The sequence below is a fragment of the Dermacentor albipictus genome, chromosome 5 (assembly GCF_038994185.2).
Source record: "Dermacentor albipictus isolate Rhodes 1998 colony chromosome 5, USDA_Dalb.pri_finalv2, whole genome shotgun sequence".
NCBI lineage: Eukaryota > Metazoa > Arthropoda > Arachnida > Ixodida > Ixodidae > Dermacentor > Dermacentor albipictus.
In genome coordinates, this window is record NC_091825.1 from 158,158,978 (window position 1) to 158,174,342 (window position 15,365).

Genomic DNA, 15,365 nt, shown 5'->3' on the forward strand with positions numbered 1-15,365 from the left:
ATACTTACGTCTATGAGAACTCCGCCGATGGACGATCCAACCAATGTGCCTGCTCCCCAGAGGCATTCCATCAGGCCCTGAAATTATAACGAGCTGAAAAAGGCTTCTGATCTCACTATCGCGGATTTTTTGAGGCCGCTCACTAGCTTCGATCCTTTAGGTGCTCACAACGACTTGACCGATACTATGTTCGATCACGGAATGCATACTTCAAGAGCGATGCACGAAAAAGATAATAAAATTAAATGTTATCCTAACACTTCCGTATAGCTGAACTCTGCTATCCACGGTGTTACTTCATTCTGTCACATTTATACAATGAAGAGTGCCATGTGTCGCGTCTCGTTGCTATCCTTGCATTCATGCGAATAAAATAAAAAAAAATTGGCATAAGAGCATGCAGTTTGCCGAATTGTGCTTAGACAGGCGGCTAGAAGAAAATTCTGCAATTAATGCGACTATCATTCTTTGGGACGTTCACTCAGTTTGCGGTATCTATAACCCCTTTCACATACCAAGCGACCCAGCATACCCAGCTTGGGTCACCAGGTATGTGCCCGAATAGACCACTTGCTGCTGCGTGGCCTAGTAGACGCCTTGGGTCTTTCGGTATGTGCCCGGAAAGACAACTTCGGCACTGCGTATGCGACATCTGTAAGGGCCCATTCTTGGCCAATCCCTCAGAATCGAGAGAGACAGCGAAAGGTTGGAAATGACCATGCAAATTGGCACAGTGGGGTACGCGGCCTTAACTATATTTAAGCGATAGCGACCCATCCAGAACAGACACCACAGTGCTGAGCGCGACCACTCGATAGAGAGCCACTGTAACGAAGTCGCAGACTGGACACTATGGATAATGGGCGTTGCTGCGAAGTTTCAGCAGGGGCGCAGTGATTACATAAATATATGCTATAACGGGGTATCATTCGGCATTGCGGTTGGCCGCGGGTGTGCCCCTTCGTGTGTCTGCTGATGTGCTCATAAAGTTTCGCGATTCATGGATGGCTGGGGGTTATGGCATGGGAATAAAATAATCATCATAATATTTATCACAACATATAGAACATATCATCACTAATTACACAAACATCATCGAATGCTAATTGCACTAGAATCGCCGGTAATCTCCAAAGGATGGAGGCGCCGCCAAATTTTGCTGCCGCCACTGCCTAACGCGCATCAGAGATTGCAAGCTTTCGTATGTTCCCCGCTTCTCTTCTTTCCATCTCCTCCCGCACCTCACACACAAGAAAGACAACGATAAAATCGTGGATGTTCATCAATGATGATTGTGCTACCATCTTCTAAATGAAATAGTAATTTAGCTGAAGTGTCAAACGTTGTCACTTGAATTCGGAATTGAATCTATTTGTCAAGAAATTACATTGTTGTGAACCAACAATGTCACAGAAGTTCTAGCTCTACAACAGTGTCAGGCTACAGCGGGAGCAGTATTCGTGTCCGTGGGCACGAGCGATGAGTATGCTATAGATGCCTACTATTATTTGATCTGAATGACTTGTATTGCTACCCGGGACGTTAGCAGTTGAAAAGAGATCGCGGGCCATCTGTTATAAAACTGTCCCTGAATAATGTAGGGAGACTATCGTTTTTCGCTTTATTAAGACATTTAGACCACTACCACTATCTGAGGTCATATTTCAGCAATGACCTTGTCGCTCATAAGCTCACGAAGTACTGAAATTATTACTGTGTTTACTTGCCGGGTATATGTGATTTCCCTTTGCCAGTGCCTTCCTTCTTTCGATTGTTTTCCAGTTCCTTTTACCACAGTATGGGGCAGCAAAAAATACTATACAGTTAACCTCTTTACCATGCCTCTCTTTTAGAAGTGAAAGTTGATCCGAACAACGCGCTTATCTATCGTGATTGACTGGTGTAGGCCAATAGATAATGCGACGGAATTTCAACTTATCTTTCACCGGCTAGGAAAGAAAAGAATACTCACTATGAGCATACCGCCGTCGTCTTGAAATCTTGAGGTAAGTAGAGTGTACAAGCAAACGCTGTAGACTGTGTTACAACAGCCGCCGAAAGCTGCCATCAGCAGGGAGACGCCGAACAGTAGGTTGCCACCCTTTACCCAGTAGAGAAAGCTGCGTGGAAACTTTCCTGTAACCACGCAGTGCTTGCTAATTCAGCGTCGCTTGCGAAAACGGAGCACACATGAACTCACTTAAACTTTAGGGTAGTACTTCAAAGGGAGAGAGATAAAGCAAGCTCCCTGAACATTCCCGTGCCACAACAAGCAGTTCGTTGGTGCTTTGAGAACAGCGAACAGAGATTGAGGACATCTACTGACATAACGCAACACCCGGCAGGCACTCTTACTCGCAAGCGATCGTTATTACTGGAGACTTCACGCATACCATCGTAGAGGTATTATATTGTATTACACGTTACAAAGATATCATAAGTAGCCAACAAACAAAGACACCAAGGGTACTATAAGAAAAATTACTTGTACTTACTGATTGAATTAAAGAAATGATAAATTAATGGCAATGAAAGTGGATGAAAAAACTTGCCGCAGGTGAGGAACGATCCCACATCTTCCCATTACGCGTGCGATGCTCTTTGTCTTTGTTTGTTGGCTTCTTATGATATCATTATTAAAAATCGGGCCCCTCGGTTAACCCTCTTTCTTCTCGCGCGTTACGAAGATGTCACTCAGTGTTGTAAAATACCAGATATTATTGTAATATGTTAATAGCGATTGCGCTTTCATATACGTAAATGCGTTGTAGCTCGTCCACCTTCCAATCTTAACGTGTCACGGTCTTAGTTACTCTGATCTATTACAATTTACGTTTAGCACTGCTTACCCGGCATCCCTTCTCGACAATTAATGCTTCACCAGCAAGCGTGCAGTTATGAAAGGCCTTTAACTCTATATCGTCGTTCTCTCATGACTAGGGAGCTGGCTACTAAAGTAGCGTAACCAAAGCTGACGGGTGAGGTGAGCGCCCGCCTGGACGAGACCCATCATAGACGATGACAAGCAAACAAAGGCACTCATGTCGAGGCAACCACAGCCGCCGTCCTTCGTGGAAGGAACAACTACAGTGAAATCCGCTCTACCAGAGCCTGACCCTGACAAGCGAACCGTCACAAATGGCCTACTAGATTAAAGGGGCCAACATCGAGGACTTCCTTGGGAACGACTTCAACATCCAAGTTGCCAGCTTGCCACGTCGTTGTCTTGCATGCGGGGGCGAGTGTGCAACATTGGAGGCGGAGCCCGGTGGGACAATGCGACGTCATGGGCGGGATTTTGAGAGCGGTTCATCGATTGTGGGTGGCCGAGAAATGGAACAGTGAATTTCCCCGACGGGAGAAAAGGGAAAAAGAAGTGCACACAAAATCGACCTTGAGTGCTGTGGGAGTGTGCTGTGACTCATACGGGTGCTCCTGTCCATGCTCATTTGTAGTAATCGAACTCGTGCTAGTACATGTAAACTCTCATCATGTAAATTTGTAAATAAACCCTTTTATCATCTCTTGGACGTCACCCCGGACCTCTCGATCACCCGGCAATTGGTGCATCACCAGTCACAGAAGCTTAATCACCACTCGTACACCCAAAAAGCAACAGATTGCAGCTTGTGCATGAATTTTATTATTACCATACAACAAAACCCGCGCGTTCTCACCTCGCCACCGCTCTCACAAGTTACTGCTGCATGTTGTGCGGAAAGACCAGCTGATATTCAGCCGACTGCATAGTCGCACCTAATTCCTTAAATTGGGACCTTTCAATTATTCATCCCACTCCCCATGCCACGACGCAACACGCGAGTTTTACGGAAGGCACCCTTGTCTTGGGTGTATCGCCTTCCCCTTTCCATCTTTATGATAGCGGTAAGAAATATTCGATAAAAGTAAGAAAATATAATTGGTTGTCTTACCCGCATATCACAGAGAATAACGCTGTGGTTACTTGTCCACCTAGGTAGCCTGCCTTGGCGGAGACATCTGAGATCTGTTTCCAGAAAGAAAAAAAAAAATTGCAGCTCTATCGTAAAGGCGAAGCATCGATTGCGATAACAAATTAGGGGATAGCTGTACGAAGTAAAGATTGTAGTTTTATCAGCCGTATAAACATGTAAACATTCGCTTACTAACTAGATTAACAATGATAGAATGCGTAAGCGTGACTCAACGAGGACTCAGAAATAAACAGACACACAGAGACAGCGCTGTCTTTGTGTGTCTGCTTCTTTCTACGTCCTCGTTAAGTCGCGCTTACGCATTCTAACAAGGGTTCAAACCAACGAGCCCGTCAACGTGTTTTCACTAAATTAAGCAGCACGGTGTCACGCGCGCACAGGTAAACATGAACACACATCGCTCGATGACAGCGGAAACGGTCGGTGAAAACTCGTGAGTTAGGAATCGCTGCAGCAGTCGCGAGCCGATTGACCTCCGTGCATCTGTCGCTTCAACGCATACGAAACGTCGAAAGCACAGCGCATACGAAGGTATCGGCACTACGCGCACTATGAAAACATCGCAGATCGCTTTGAAGATGTGGCCCGCGCGGGCATCATCATCATCATCATGGGGAAGGGAGGCTGTAGCTCGCTCGTTCGTCACACGTCTCGCTGGCCGCCCAGCGGTGGCCAGCCCATCGTGGGCAGCGTTGACGCCGACACACCAAGGAGAGCAAGACGTGGATGCGGCCGCTTTAAGGGGGGACGCGGGTCTTGAAATCTCGAAAAATGGTCAAAAATGGCAATTTTCAAAAATTGCGTTTTTGAAGTCTTTAATGTCCCAACTATGCCTCTACAAATTATTATGGCTCAATTCCTACTCGAAGTATTAAAAAAACGGTAATTTAGAAACGTCGGTGAGCCGAAATTGAACGCCAAGCGCGAAGGTTTGCCTCATTTTCAAGCTGCCGTAGCTCCGCGCGACGCGAACCGATCGGCGCCATCTTGGTCTCGTTTGAAAGCTGGTTTCCCGCTCTCCATTCTGGCGCCCCTCGCCACGCTGTAGACCCTCGTGCAGCGGAGCGATCGGCACCCCAGGCACCCGTTCTCAAGCGCGAAATCGTCGCGAGACAGCCGCTGATTGGGTGAAACGGGCGCCTCCCCGAGGCGCAGCCCTCTGATTGGCCGTGACGCCTGCCGCGGCCCCGCGGCCGCGTTGTTCGACTCCTTCGCGTCGTCTGCTTTCGCCGGCGCGCACGTAATTTTTCGCATTCATCTTTGTTTCCTAGTATTTTTCGTTCTGCATTTTTCTTTATCGTTCTTGTAGATATTTTGGCTATTGAGTCGCTTCTTTTAACCAAGAATTTCTTGCTTTTGCGTGCCTGGTGTCGCTGTTCCGCGTGTCACGATGGCGCGAGACGCGCGCTTGAAAGCAAGCACGCGAAAAGCAGTCAGCAAAAAGAGGCGCGCATGGAATAAGAGCGCTACATCGTCGAGAACTACAGCTTCGGTGATGCCGCAAGCTGCTGTGCCCTTGGTGGATGCGGCTGGACTGAGCTCGCCAACAACAGCTTCGCCGGTGGACGCGGCTGGACAGTGCCGATCGGGGTCAACTTCGGTGTTACCGCAAGTCTCTGCAGTGCCGGTGGATGCGCCTGGACTAAGCCCGTTGAAAATGCTAACTTTTGAGACGCTGCAAGTCACTTCGGATTCCGTGTCGTCGAAAGCGGCCGAGCCGGCTGAGCTAAGCCTAACGTCGACTTCGGCGTTTCCGCACGCCGCTTCGGTGCCGACGGACGCGGCTGAACCGAGCTCGCGTGCTCAACGCTTCGACACGGTGTTTTGCGCGGAGTGCGCGGGGCGTGAAAAGTACGCAGACAACATTAAAACTTCATTGGCGAAGAAGTCCGCGACTTCCCGCAAGTTCGAGCTAATGAACGTCGGCGCAACTAGTGAAGACGACTTTCTGAGCTTTTTTTTTTTGTCAAGTGCCAATGCAATACAGAGGTTTTCACAATCTTTACATGAACAGATTTCTGTGAGTTTGGTGTTATTGTGTTCAGTAATGACTAGGCTGCATGCTAAAGCATTAAATTTTTCCATGTGATAGGTAAACAAAAGTGGCAGAGTAAGCAAAACTTTGAATGCAATTTTCTCAGCTTTGCTTTTTCGATCAAATGCCTTTGCCTTACAGAACTTTTCATAGTGTTTGCATCAATTGATTTTATTGAATTAGGTATCATTTTTTTCAGTAAAACCTCAGCTACATCCTAAAGCTTTCCATTTTTCATTAAACCCAATAGGCTAGCAATTAGGTCAGATGTAAGCTAATTACTCCTGCATTGTTTTTTTCTTCCTACTTTGTTATTCATTCATGACCTCTATGATCACTTTTTAAAAATTTCTTTAGCTTTAGGATGTGCAGTGGGCCCTTGGAAATGAAAGCTATTCTTTGAAACTAGTTTTTTTAATTAAGAAATTATCATAATGGCCCGTAAGAAAAGACCTATGTGGGATCAATTATTTTGCAATATCTTCATTTCTAGATGAGATATATAAAATCTGAATATATATTTGGGATCAGCATTCAAAGATATATCTGCATGCCAATTTTCAGGAAGATATGCTAAGAAATAAAAAAAAAGTTTTCAAGACCCTCATCCCCCCTTAAAGGAGCTTCTTGAAGGGGGGACGTGAAAGTGGGGTAAAGTGCAGCGCAGTAACTGTCTCTCAGTAGAGGACACCTAAACACGGCTGCCATGAAGGAACGCCAGGGAGGCGAGGGAAGGCGCCGAGTGAAAGGGCGCGTGCTCTCTGGCGACCGAGTTGCGGGGATAAGCTGCAAGAAGGGGGGGAGGGGGCCTAGCCGCTCGCTCGCCCGTTCATTCGTTCGAGCCATTCGCTTAGATTGAAAATTATCGTCGATGGTTCTTGCAGATGTATATTTTCAATGACGCCGTTCTCCTTTACTATTTGCATTATTCGGTACTCCTCTGAATCACTGTAGGTTTAGTGTTCTGAAATTCCATTATTGTTCCTTTTCTTCTTGCTATGTAGCGCTTCTGTGTTATCTAAACACCCGTCAAAAGCAAGTTGGCATCCACCACGAGAATTAACCACTGTGAACTACCATTCATTTCATTCAAAGTACACGCACACAGTTGAGCTGGTGATGTACATGGGATATGTAAGGCATTGTTTTTCATTAATAATTCCATGCACTATCTCTCTAGCTTTTAACTATCTCTCTATCTATCTATCTGTATCTATCTAAAAAAATATCTAAACACGCAAGCAGAATAAAGGAAACGCAAGTAAGCGAAAGACAAGCAAGCAAGAACGACCAAAGCGTGTTTTATCCAAGTGTCAGAGAAAGCGGTCTGTACGTAAGCATTGATAACTGACTCTGTTATCTGCAGTACATTGAGTGCCTAAACAATGGAAGCATTTGCAGAACGATAAAAATGAAGGGTAGTAGGCAGGGGGATGGGGGCACGCTTCACGCGGAGGCATATAGCGAGTGGAAGCATATCACTGATAGCGCTGCTATAACACAAGCCTAACTAATCAAGTACCATTTTGCCGCCAGTGACCTTCAGTATTGCAAATATGGCACCTCTGTTGCAACGAGTGGTCGTTCTAGACCGCGAGATCGTTGGAAATGTACCATGCTTACGTCCACGATATTTTTGTGACGGAGGAAGCGATCAACGTATACACTTTCAATCGTCGCAGTTTAAACATCGTCTCGCGGCAGTGGAAATCTTAAGATAACTTGACAGCCGTCACCAAAGTCCACTAAATATGATTTCTGGCTTGGCATGTGTGGCATACCTCTTATCTGCCGCCATTAGCCACTCACATACCGCGATAGAATTTCCTGCATCTTACCTTCATAGAATGTAAACAGTACGGCAACAGTCTTGGCTATGAATAATCAAAATTGTACGCGGCTTGTCACACTGCAGCAACGACTCCGAATTCAAAAGGCGCGGCATTCCCGATGCGCACTTCTGCATGATCAGGCCTTGAACAAAAATTTCCTTTTCGAGTTATTTTCTTGAGAGGAAAAGAGAGAAGAGAAATGTTCATTAACTTTCTGCTCTTTGTCCGGAGCTATTGTCCTGGTTCTTCAGGATGACGAAGCACACCTTGTATCGTCGCAACAGTGACAGACAGCGTCGCCGCCCCGTTTCCGCGAACTTTACTTTTACAGCGATGCTGTTTACGCGGACCCTGTGCCATCGTTGTCGGACTTCGCTAATAAGGGGCCACGTGAACTATAGCTCAACAGGGGGGAAAGAACTGCAGTGACACCTTTCACCCTGTGAGAATGCTATTTATTACGAGAATCATACGGTTGTCACACGGTGCATTTTCGGCCATCGAGCCAGATCGGCATCGAATTTATCGATGATTGATCCCACCCTGCCGCGAAAGAAACAAATATTATGCTGGCGGTTTGCGGTCAACGAACAGTGCCCAGCGATTGAAACGCAATGCTAGGAGCGCGTGGCTGACGGCACTTCTCGCGCCAGCAAGAAGTGCCGTCATCCGCATCTCCAGTTCCGCATCTCCAGTGGTTCGCCTTGCGCCCAATATACGGAGCTTTGGCTTTGTGGTTCCGCACATTCCATCCCAACTACCACTATGGGAAGACCACGGCTAGTGCGTACTCCTGAGGTAGAAGCTGCCTACCACTAGCGTCTGCGAGGGGCGGCAACTTGCACACGAAAAAGAAAAAAAAATCACTGAGAGAACCGAAAAAAGAAGCACTCCTAAAGCATGCTCCCCACGCGAAGCACGCAAAAGCGAAAATGAGGCGAAAAAATGGCCAAACAAAAGATTTACAATATAGGCTGCTTGCGAAGTTCGACTTGCATGGTGGAACACTTGGTGTAACTATATCACAGCTTCGCTGTTCGACCATCTTCACAGACTAGAAGGCGCAGTGATTTTTGCTTGACCTCGCACTCTTAAAAAAATTTACACCCTTTGGGGCTTATTTTGTCCCACAGCGATAATCATCTTCTGTCTTTCCTGCATTTGCTTTGTTTATAGCTTTGAGCCTGGTGCTTCCAAGTCATGAACAGTATGCGCGTCATCAGCGTGCCATAGCATTCTTGACAGGAAAGTGCCGAGCGCAGCGTTTTCAAGAAAGGAAACGTAACCAAGGCGGATGGTGATTATTGTTGTCTGACAAATATACACCCCAAAGGGTGCAACTGTTTCAAGAGTACGTCGAAAGTATGTATTTATGTATGCTTTATTTCCACAAAAACTAAATAGAGCCTTGCGGGGGTAAAGTGAGGAAAAAAGCTGCTCGTGCAGCTTGACCAGCCCCATGTACCCTTAAAAGAAAAAAGAAAAATTAGCAAGTGAGCCGAAATACAGTTTTCCCAAGTATTTACAAAGTCAAGCACTACAACATATCATGCATACGCATCGCAAATCAGGCGATGATGAAAAAAACAAAAAAAAACAATAAAAGCAAGATGTGAGCAAGCAAGCAAAAAACGCACAAAGTCTCACTGCACTTGACAAGCATATAGGCGCTGTACAACTCACATATGAGAGAGAAAATCAAGAGTGTCAGGAGGAGAACAAGCGGCAATATCAATTTTATTAACAATAAGATCATTTAATAATCGAAGTATCCTGGAGCACAGCATTTGTGATCAATAGTTTGTGCGCGATTTTGTTACGTGTCAATACTCGGGCTTTCTTGTACTGTATGGAGTTTCGTGTAGCTTCAAGTTAGCATTAAAAGTAATGTAGTTTATGTTTTTTTTTCTGTTCATTTTTACATGCAAGCACTAAACAATACTTTAAAAGGGCCTGTACTTTCGATGCGTCTTAGGTTTATGAAACAAATAATTTGAAGGAAAATTGTATGGTTTATTTCAAATAGCTCGCAGAGCCTTCTTTTGCGGTATGTATAGCCTGTTGATATTTGTTTCAGAAGGCGTAGCCCAGACAAGACAGCAATAATTTATATGGGTGAGAAAAAGTGAGTTATATATCAAGCATTTTACAGAGCGAGGAAGACAGTTCAAGAAATAAAAACATTCTAGTGATTTGTGAAAGCTTACTAGCAAGAAAATCTATATGTCTATGCCAGGTCATAGTATGATAAAAAAATACACCTAACGATTTAACCGAATTTACAAGTTCAATTTTAGAATTGATCATTCGCAAGTCTTCCTCTGGAGTAATTTGCGTGTTTATAGCGCAAAATAACATCGCCTTAGTTTTTTGCGAATTAATATTTAAACCGTTGTCAAATGACCATGTGTACAGTTTATTCAAAACTGTGCACAGTTTTGTATAGTTCATTCAAACTGTACACAACTGAGAAATACTCGAGACACTTAACTACAGCCTAAGATACATACTTAACGGAAGGAGACACACGCTTAGGTAGGCAGTTAATCTTCGAGTACCTCACTATGCGAATAGAATTAACAAAGTAACCCCTGGTGCACAGGCTAATTGAGGTCAACACTGTCAGCTTATTGCATGCATTGCATCGACATTTCTAAAGCTTGGTTCATGTTTTTAGGCATTCAATCTTTTGAAGTATAATGTCATTTGCAGAACACCAGGTTATTAATTTATGAGGGTGTCAGGCATTTGTTAATCACATGGCCATCGTTTCGGTAGCCTAGTGCAATAACGACCGCTTGACGATAGAACCCTGAAAAAAATAAAATAAAACTGAAGTTGTTGAGTTGTTACGTCAATGAGAATGTACGTTGATCTTTAACTATGGCCTAAACGACGTAATCCGCACACGCAATGCAGGACTGGCTGACCATTTAAACAGCGTTTCATTCCATGTGCTGACTAGATCTACTCCGTAACCAGCACGTTTTTTCGTTTTCTTTTGCGAGGATAAAGACAAAAAGAGGCCACCGTCAACGCTCAATTGAACCGTGGGCAACATCAACCATGTTTTAGCGTTGGCTTCTTTTGTGCGTATTTGGGTCTATTGATTCATGATATGGATTCATTTGTGATGCCACTTTCAGACGTGTCCGACTCTTGCTTTTGCTTTGCGACCAGAAAATACGTAGCAATAATGCAGGTACATTGGTGTTTCTCGAATACGTGAATGAATGAATGAATGAATGAATGAATGAATGAATGAATGAATGAATGAATGAATGAATGAATGAATGAATGAATGAACAGCCTCACTCACCAACTTTTCGGCTATCACAGCTCCTGGAAGCATCATAAGTTTCATGGTTGAGAAAAAGAAGCCATATTTCCATGCTGGTATGCCTCTGGAGTCCGCCTGCGAAATGAAACGGACTTTACTACACTCTATAATAAGTTTACACCCTTTGGTTTGCATGTCGTCCCCAAAATATAATCGTCATCTGTCTTGCCCGCATTTCCTTTATTTAACGCTGCGAGCCCGGTACGTCCTATGGTCCCGAATGGCTTACGCGTTATCAGCTTGACATATCACTCTCGACAGGAACGTAGCAAGCGCCGAGTTTTCAAGAGAAGAAACGCAAGCAAGGCAGATGACGATTATTGTTTGGGGACAAGATAAACCTCAAAGGGTGTAAACTTTTTTTAGAATGCACTATGCACGTTCGATCGGCACTTAGTGCATACAAAAGGGTTTCAGTTTCTTGTACTATACCTGAACTATGAAAGAGGCCGAAGTAGATGGCTCTAGATAAATTTTGGTCGCTTAATGCTGTTCAGCATGCAGACATCTTTGGATTATGCTTTCATAGAAATGCAGTAGCCGCAGCCAGTAATTGAGTCCGCGGTCTTGTGTCGAGAACAGCAATTCCATAGTTGCTTAACCACCACGACGGGCAGATAAGCGGAGCAAAATAGACAGAAGGGCCGACTTGGAAATTTCTTGCGATGCCTCTAAGGCCCCCACAACTTTTTAATTTCTCTAGCAGGTTCCTCACATAACCCTTCATCCATACCGTGTTTTGTCGCGATACATGAAGCAGTTCGCAAATGGCAAGCCTTTAAATCCCCCTTGATAGCATCAAGAGGAACCAGAATACGCGTAAATTTTATACGGTACACCCAAAGCATCCACAACTTTAAAAAATAGCCTGTACGTTTCTCCCAAGACACAATTTATTCCTAACAGTTTTCATACCAACACACCCAATAGGTTCGCAACTAGTCAATGTTGAGAACTCGAAAGCGCAATGAACACAGCTGCGGCAATTCCCCGCAATGACCATAGTTACCCCATACACCTTAAATTTGTGTATACTTTACTTTTTCCATGCACAGTGTCCCCTAAAATTGCATCACGCTAGCTTCAGCATTTCTCCCGGTGCATTTTCATCGACATTTGGAGAGGACATTGTCGACCACATCTGTAGTCGCAATATTGTTATGGTGCATTTGGACAGGACCGTGCGCAAGAGAGAGAGACGAAGAGGAAGTAGTAGACTCCCTCCTGGAGCTGTGACCTGTGTGCCAGCCTGCGCGTTTACCACTAATCTTTCACATTTAAATGGTTGTATATACGTTTGTGCATCGGGCTTCCTCTTCGTAACATTTGGTGGAGTGTGAAAATGGCTGAGTCTGTAATTATGGACAAAATGACAATGATCATTGATCTTGCTTCGAATGATGGCCAAAAGAAAAGTTGAAAGGCGTGTCCAACCGAACTCAAGTTGGATAGCCAGGCTGCGCAACGTTTAAATAAAGCACATGGGCGCGCTGCATATAGCTATCGGATGTTCCTATCTAAAGACACTGGAAAGAAGAAATCGTTTTTCTCGGCAACTACAGCACTAAATTTGATGAGGTTTGTTGCATTTAAAAGAAAAGATAAAATCTAGCGACAGTTGGTAGCCAATTTTCGTTCTAGGCTGCCATATGTATTGTAAAAATTATTGAAAATAGCGAATTTTCAGAAAGCGAAAACATGAAGTTTACAACTCTAACTCAGCAATGAAAAATTGACTCTCAAATTGACCACTAATATGTGTGTAAAACTTTTGCAAAACCCTTGCACACAATGTAACAAATTCACGTAAGATGCAAGTTGATAAATCAGATTTGTCCGCTGTGGATTCTCTAATGGAGGCAGTTTACAGAACTGCGGTATCTGTTCTTAGCGCAGGGCTAAGAACTGGTAAAGTTCGTGTTTCCATTTTTTTTCGAACTTACCTATATTTGAAAGCTCCCCTAAAAAATGCAGGCCCTAAATGAAAATTGCGCTTCCAAACGTCGCTAGAATTTAACATTCTCACTCAAATGCAACAAACTTAACTAAAATCGGCTCAGTGGTTATTTCAGAAAAGTGTTTCTGCGCCTTACGTGTATCTGAAAGGCGGTGTTACGTCTCATCACGACCAGGGGCATTATTTAGACGTTTACCTCGCGGCAACTCCACCCATTCATTAGCGCCTATCCATAAGTCAACGCAGCGTGGACGCCGACTGTTGACGGGTCAACAAAGGACCCCTGAACTAATCGATGAATAGGGCCAATGGAGAATGCTACGGCGCAACGGCTTCGACCTTGGACTTCCAGGTTGCTAAATACGCGGAGGCGAAGGTACAACATCGGAGTCGGAGTTCGGCAGAATGGTGCGGTATCATGGGTGGGATATGGCGATCGATTCGACGATTATGATTTGCCGCGATACAGTCCTCAGATTCCCTAGTACAATCACGTAGAGATGACCATATTAAAAGTGGAGACTTTTGGTGCGGTGAGAAGTGCTGACGTGATGTGAACTCGGTCGTTTAATATGCTCCTAACATAGAGGGTGCTTCCGCATCTGGAGCGAGTGTATATTATGTAAAATAAACCCTTTTCCCTTCATTCCTACTACCGGACGTACTCGACAATGGGCTTCGTGGATTCCTGGCCCAAACGCCACCTCAAGCCGCAATAGCGGCATCAGAGTTGGGCCCGAGCCGAAACTTCCTCTTAAGATATCGCGGTAAAATCAAATGAATAGCGGAGGCGGAGGAACATCCGATGGAAAAGATTAGGTAAGTCGGTTACCAAAATAACAACATGGGCCATTCAGATTCGCAATGACCTACTTCGGATTATTGTAACGCAGAGCTATAACCGTAGCTGCCCAGTATCTCAACTAAAAACGTGAGCAGATTTCTGTATTCAGTTACGAAGACAGCGGCGCTATAGCACACACATTAACGGCGGTGAGCACGTAGCATATCCAAAGATTTGTGCATTAGCAAGTATGTTAAAAAGCGCCCCTCATATCGATGCATTCCCACCCAGAGAAAAAAAGAATATTCGGTATATTTGTTGTCTTTCGCTTAGAGTATGCGGTTTCATGTGCCAAAACCACGGTATGAGGCACGCCTCTGTGGAGGGGGCGGGGGCGATCAGCTGGGGTTCTTTGACGTGCTCCCAATGCAGGGGACACTTTTGCATTTTGCCCCCATCAAAATGCGGCCGCCGCGGCGGGGAATTGATTCCGCGATGTTGTCTTACACTATCAACGGTATCTGCACACCATTCTCTAATTTCTGTACATTCTACTCTCGCCGGGGTTTTTATGCTTTACTGCTCGTGGACAGTGGCTAACAGCAGCATCGGCCTTTCCGGGCCGCGTTGCTTCACAGCGAACAGGCCCGCACCGACATTGCGTTTCTAAGCCCTCGCTTCGTCGGTGCAAGAAGACCTTGGCATACTTACAAGCGGCGGAAAGAAAGGTGCCACGAGCGAAATGACGGCGGCCGCCCAGAAGTGCGTGTAAATCACCGGCACGATCCAGGCTCGCTTCCTGAGGCGGGTCCACAGAGAGCGGCGCATGGCGCCGCTGTCGCTGCCTTGAATGAGAGGCTCACCTGCGCCGCCGCTCTCCGACAGCGCAGCGCCGGTTTCGTAGTCCCACCGAATGTCGCTGTTGGTCGACCCGATGGCGTTAACTCCTCCCTCCATGGCCACAAGCGGGTGTCAGGCGGGCCGGAGCCCCTGAGGTGGTGACAACGGCGGTTCTGCAGTTGCATAAACACCCTCAGACAAGCTACGGCATGAACTTGTGTCGTAGTATAGTCTGCGCCTTGAGCGAAACAAGATGCGCGCCCTCTTAACGTCGACTTCATTGCACATTTTAGTTTGATACAAAGCCCGTGTGGAGAACTGTGAGTTGTCTGCAATTCCACAACTTTGTACTAGCAAAACTGGCCTCGCGAGGCCAATGTGACGGTGGCGACGAGAACGGTATACTATAGTTAGAAATATTTCGCAACGGCGCTGTGTTGGACAAACAACAGTGCATGATGCGCATCTGACGCACAGGCTGCGCGTATTAGCTAGTAGGAGCATGCTCTTGCTACTGAAAGGATTGCTGGCACCCAGTCGAAGATGGAGTATCTGAAATCTTTCACGTTCGTTGCGCCAGATCATCCAGCCTACCTGGTCGGT

At 45.5% G+C, this 15,365-nt stretch overlaps 1 protein-coding gene across 13 annotated transcripts in view; it reads right to left on the reverse strand.

Annotated features, from left to right (window-relative positions):
* Positions 1–15,365, reverse strand: part of LOC135916642 (MFS-type transporter SLC18B1-like) — a 71,553-nt gene that overhangs the window by 29,372 nt on the left and 26,816 nt on the right. For 11 of the 13 annotated variants that reach the window (XR_010569008.2, XR_010569007.2, XM_065450071.2 and 8 more), the window contains 5 exons: positions 14,634–14,935; positions 11,161–11,256; positions 3,933–4,006; positions 1,973–2,120; positions 9–77 (listed from right to left, as the gene is read on the reverse strand). Coding sequence is in view for 11 of the 13 variants with exons in the window: in XM_065450071.2 (XP_065306143.1) it covers positions 9–77; positions 1,973–2,120; positions 3,933–4,006; positions 11,161–11,256; positions 14,634–14,879 (633 nt within the window). In the remaining 2 variants the exon portion in view is untranslated. The remainder of the gene's footprint in view (positions 1–8; positions 78–1,972; positions 2,121–3,932; positions 4,007–11,160; positions 11,257–14,633; positions 14,936–15,365) is intronic. The other 2 variants (XM_065450068.2, XM_065450065.2) reach the window with 1 other exon arrangement.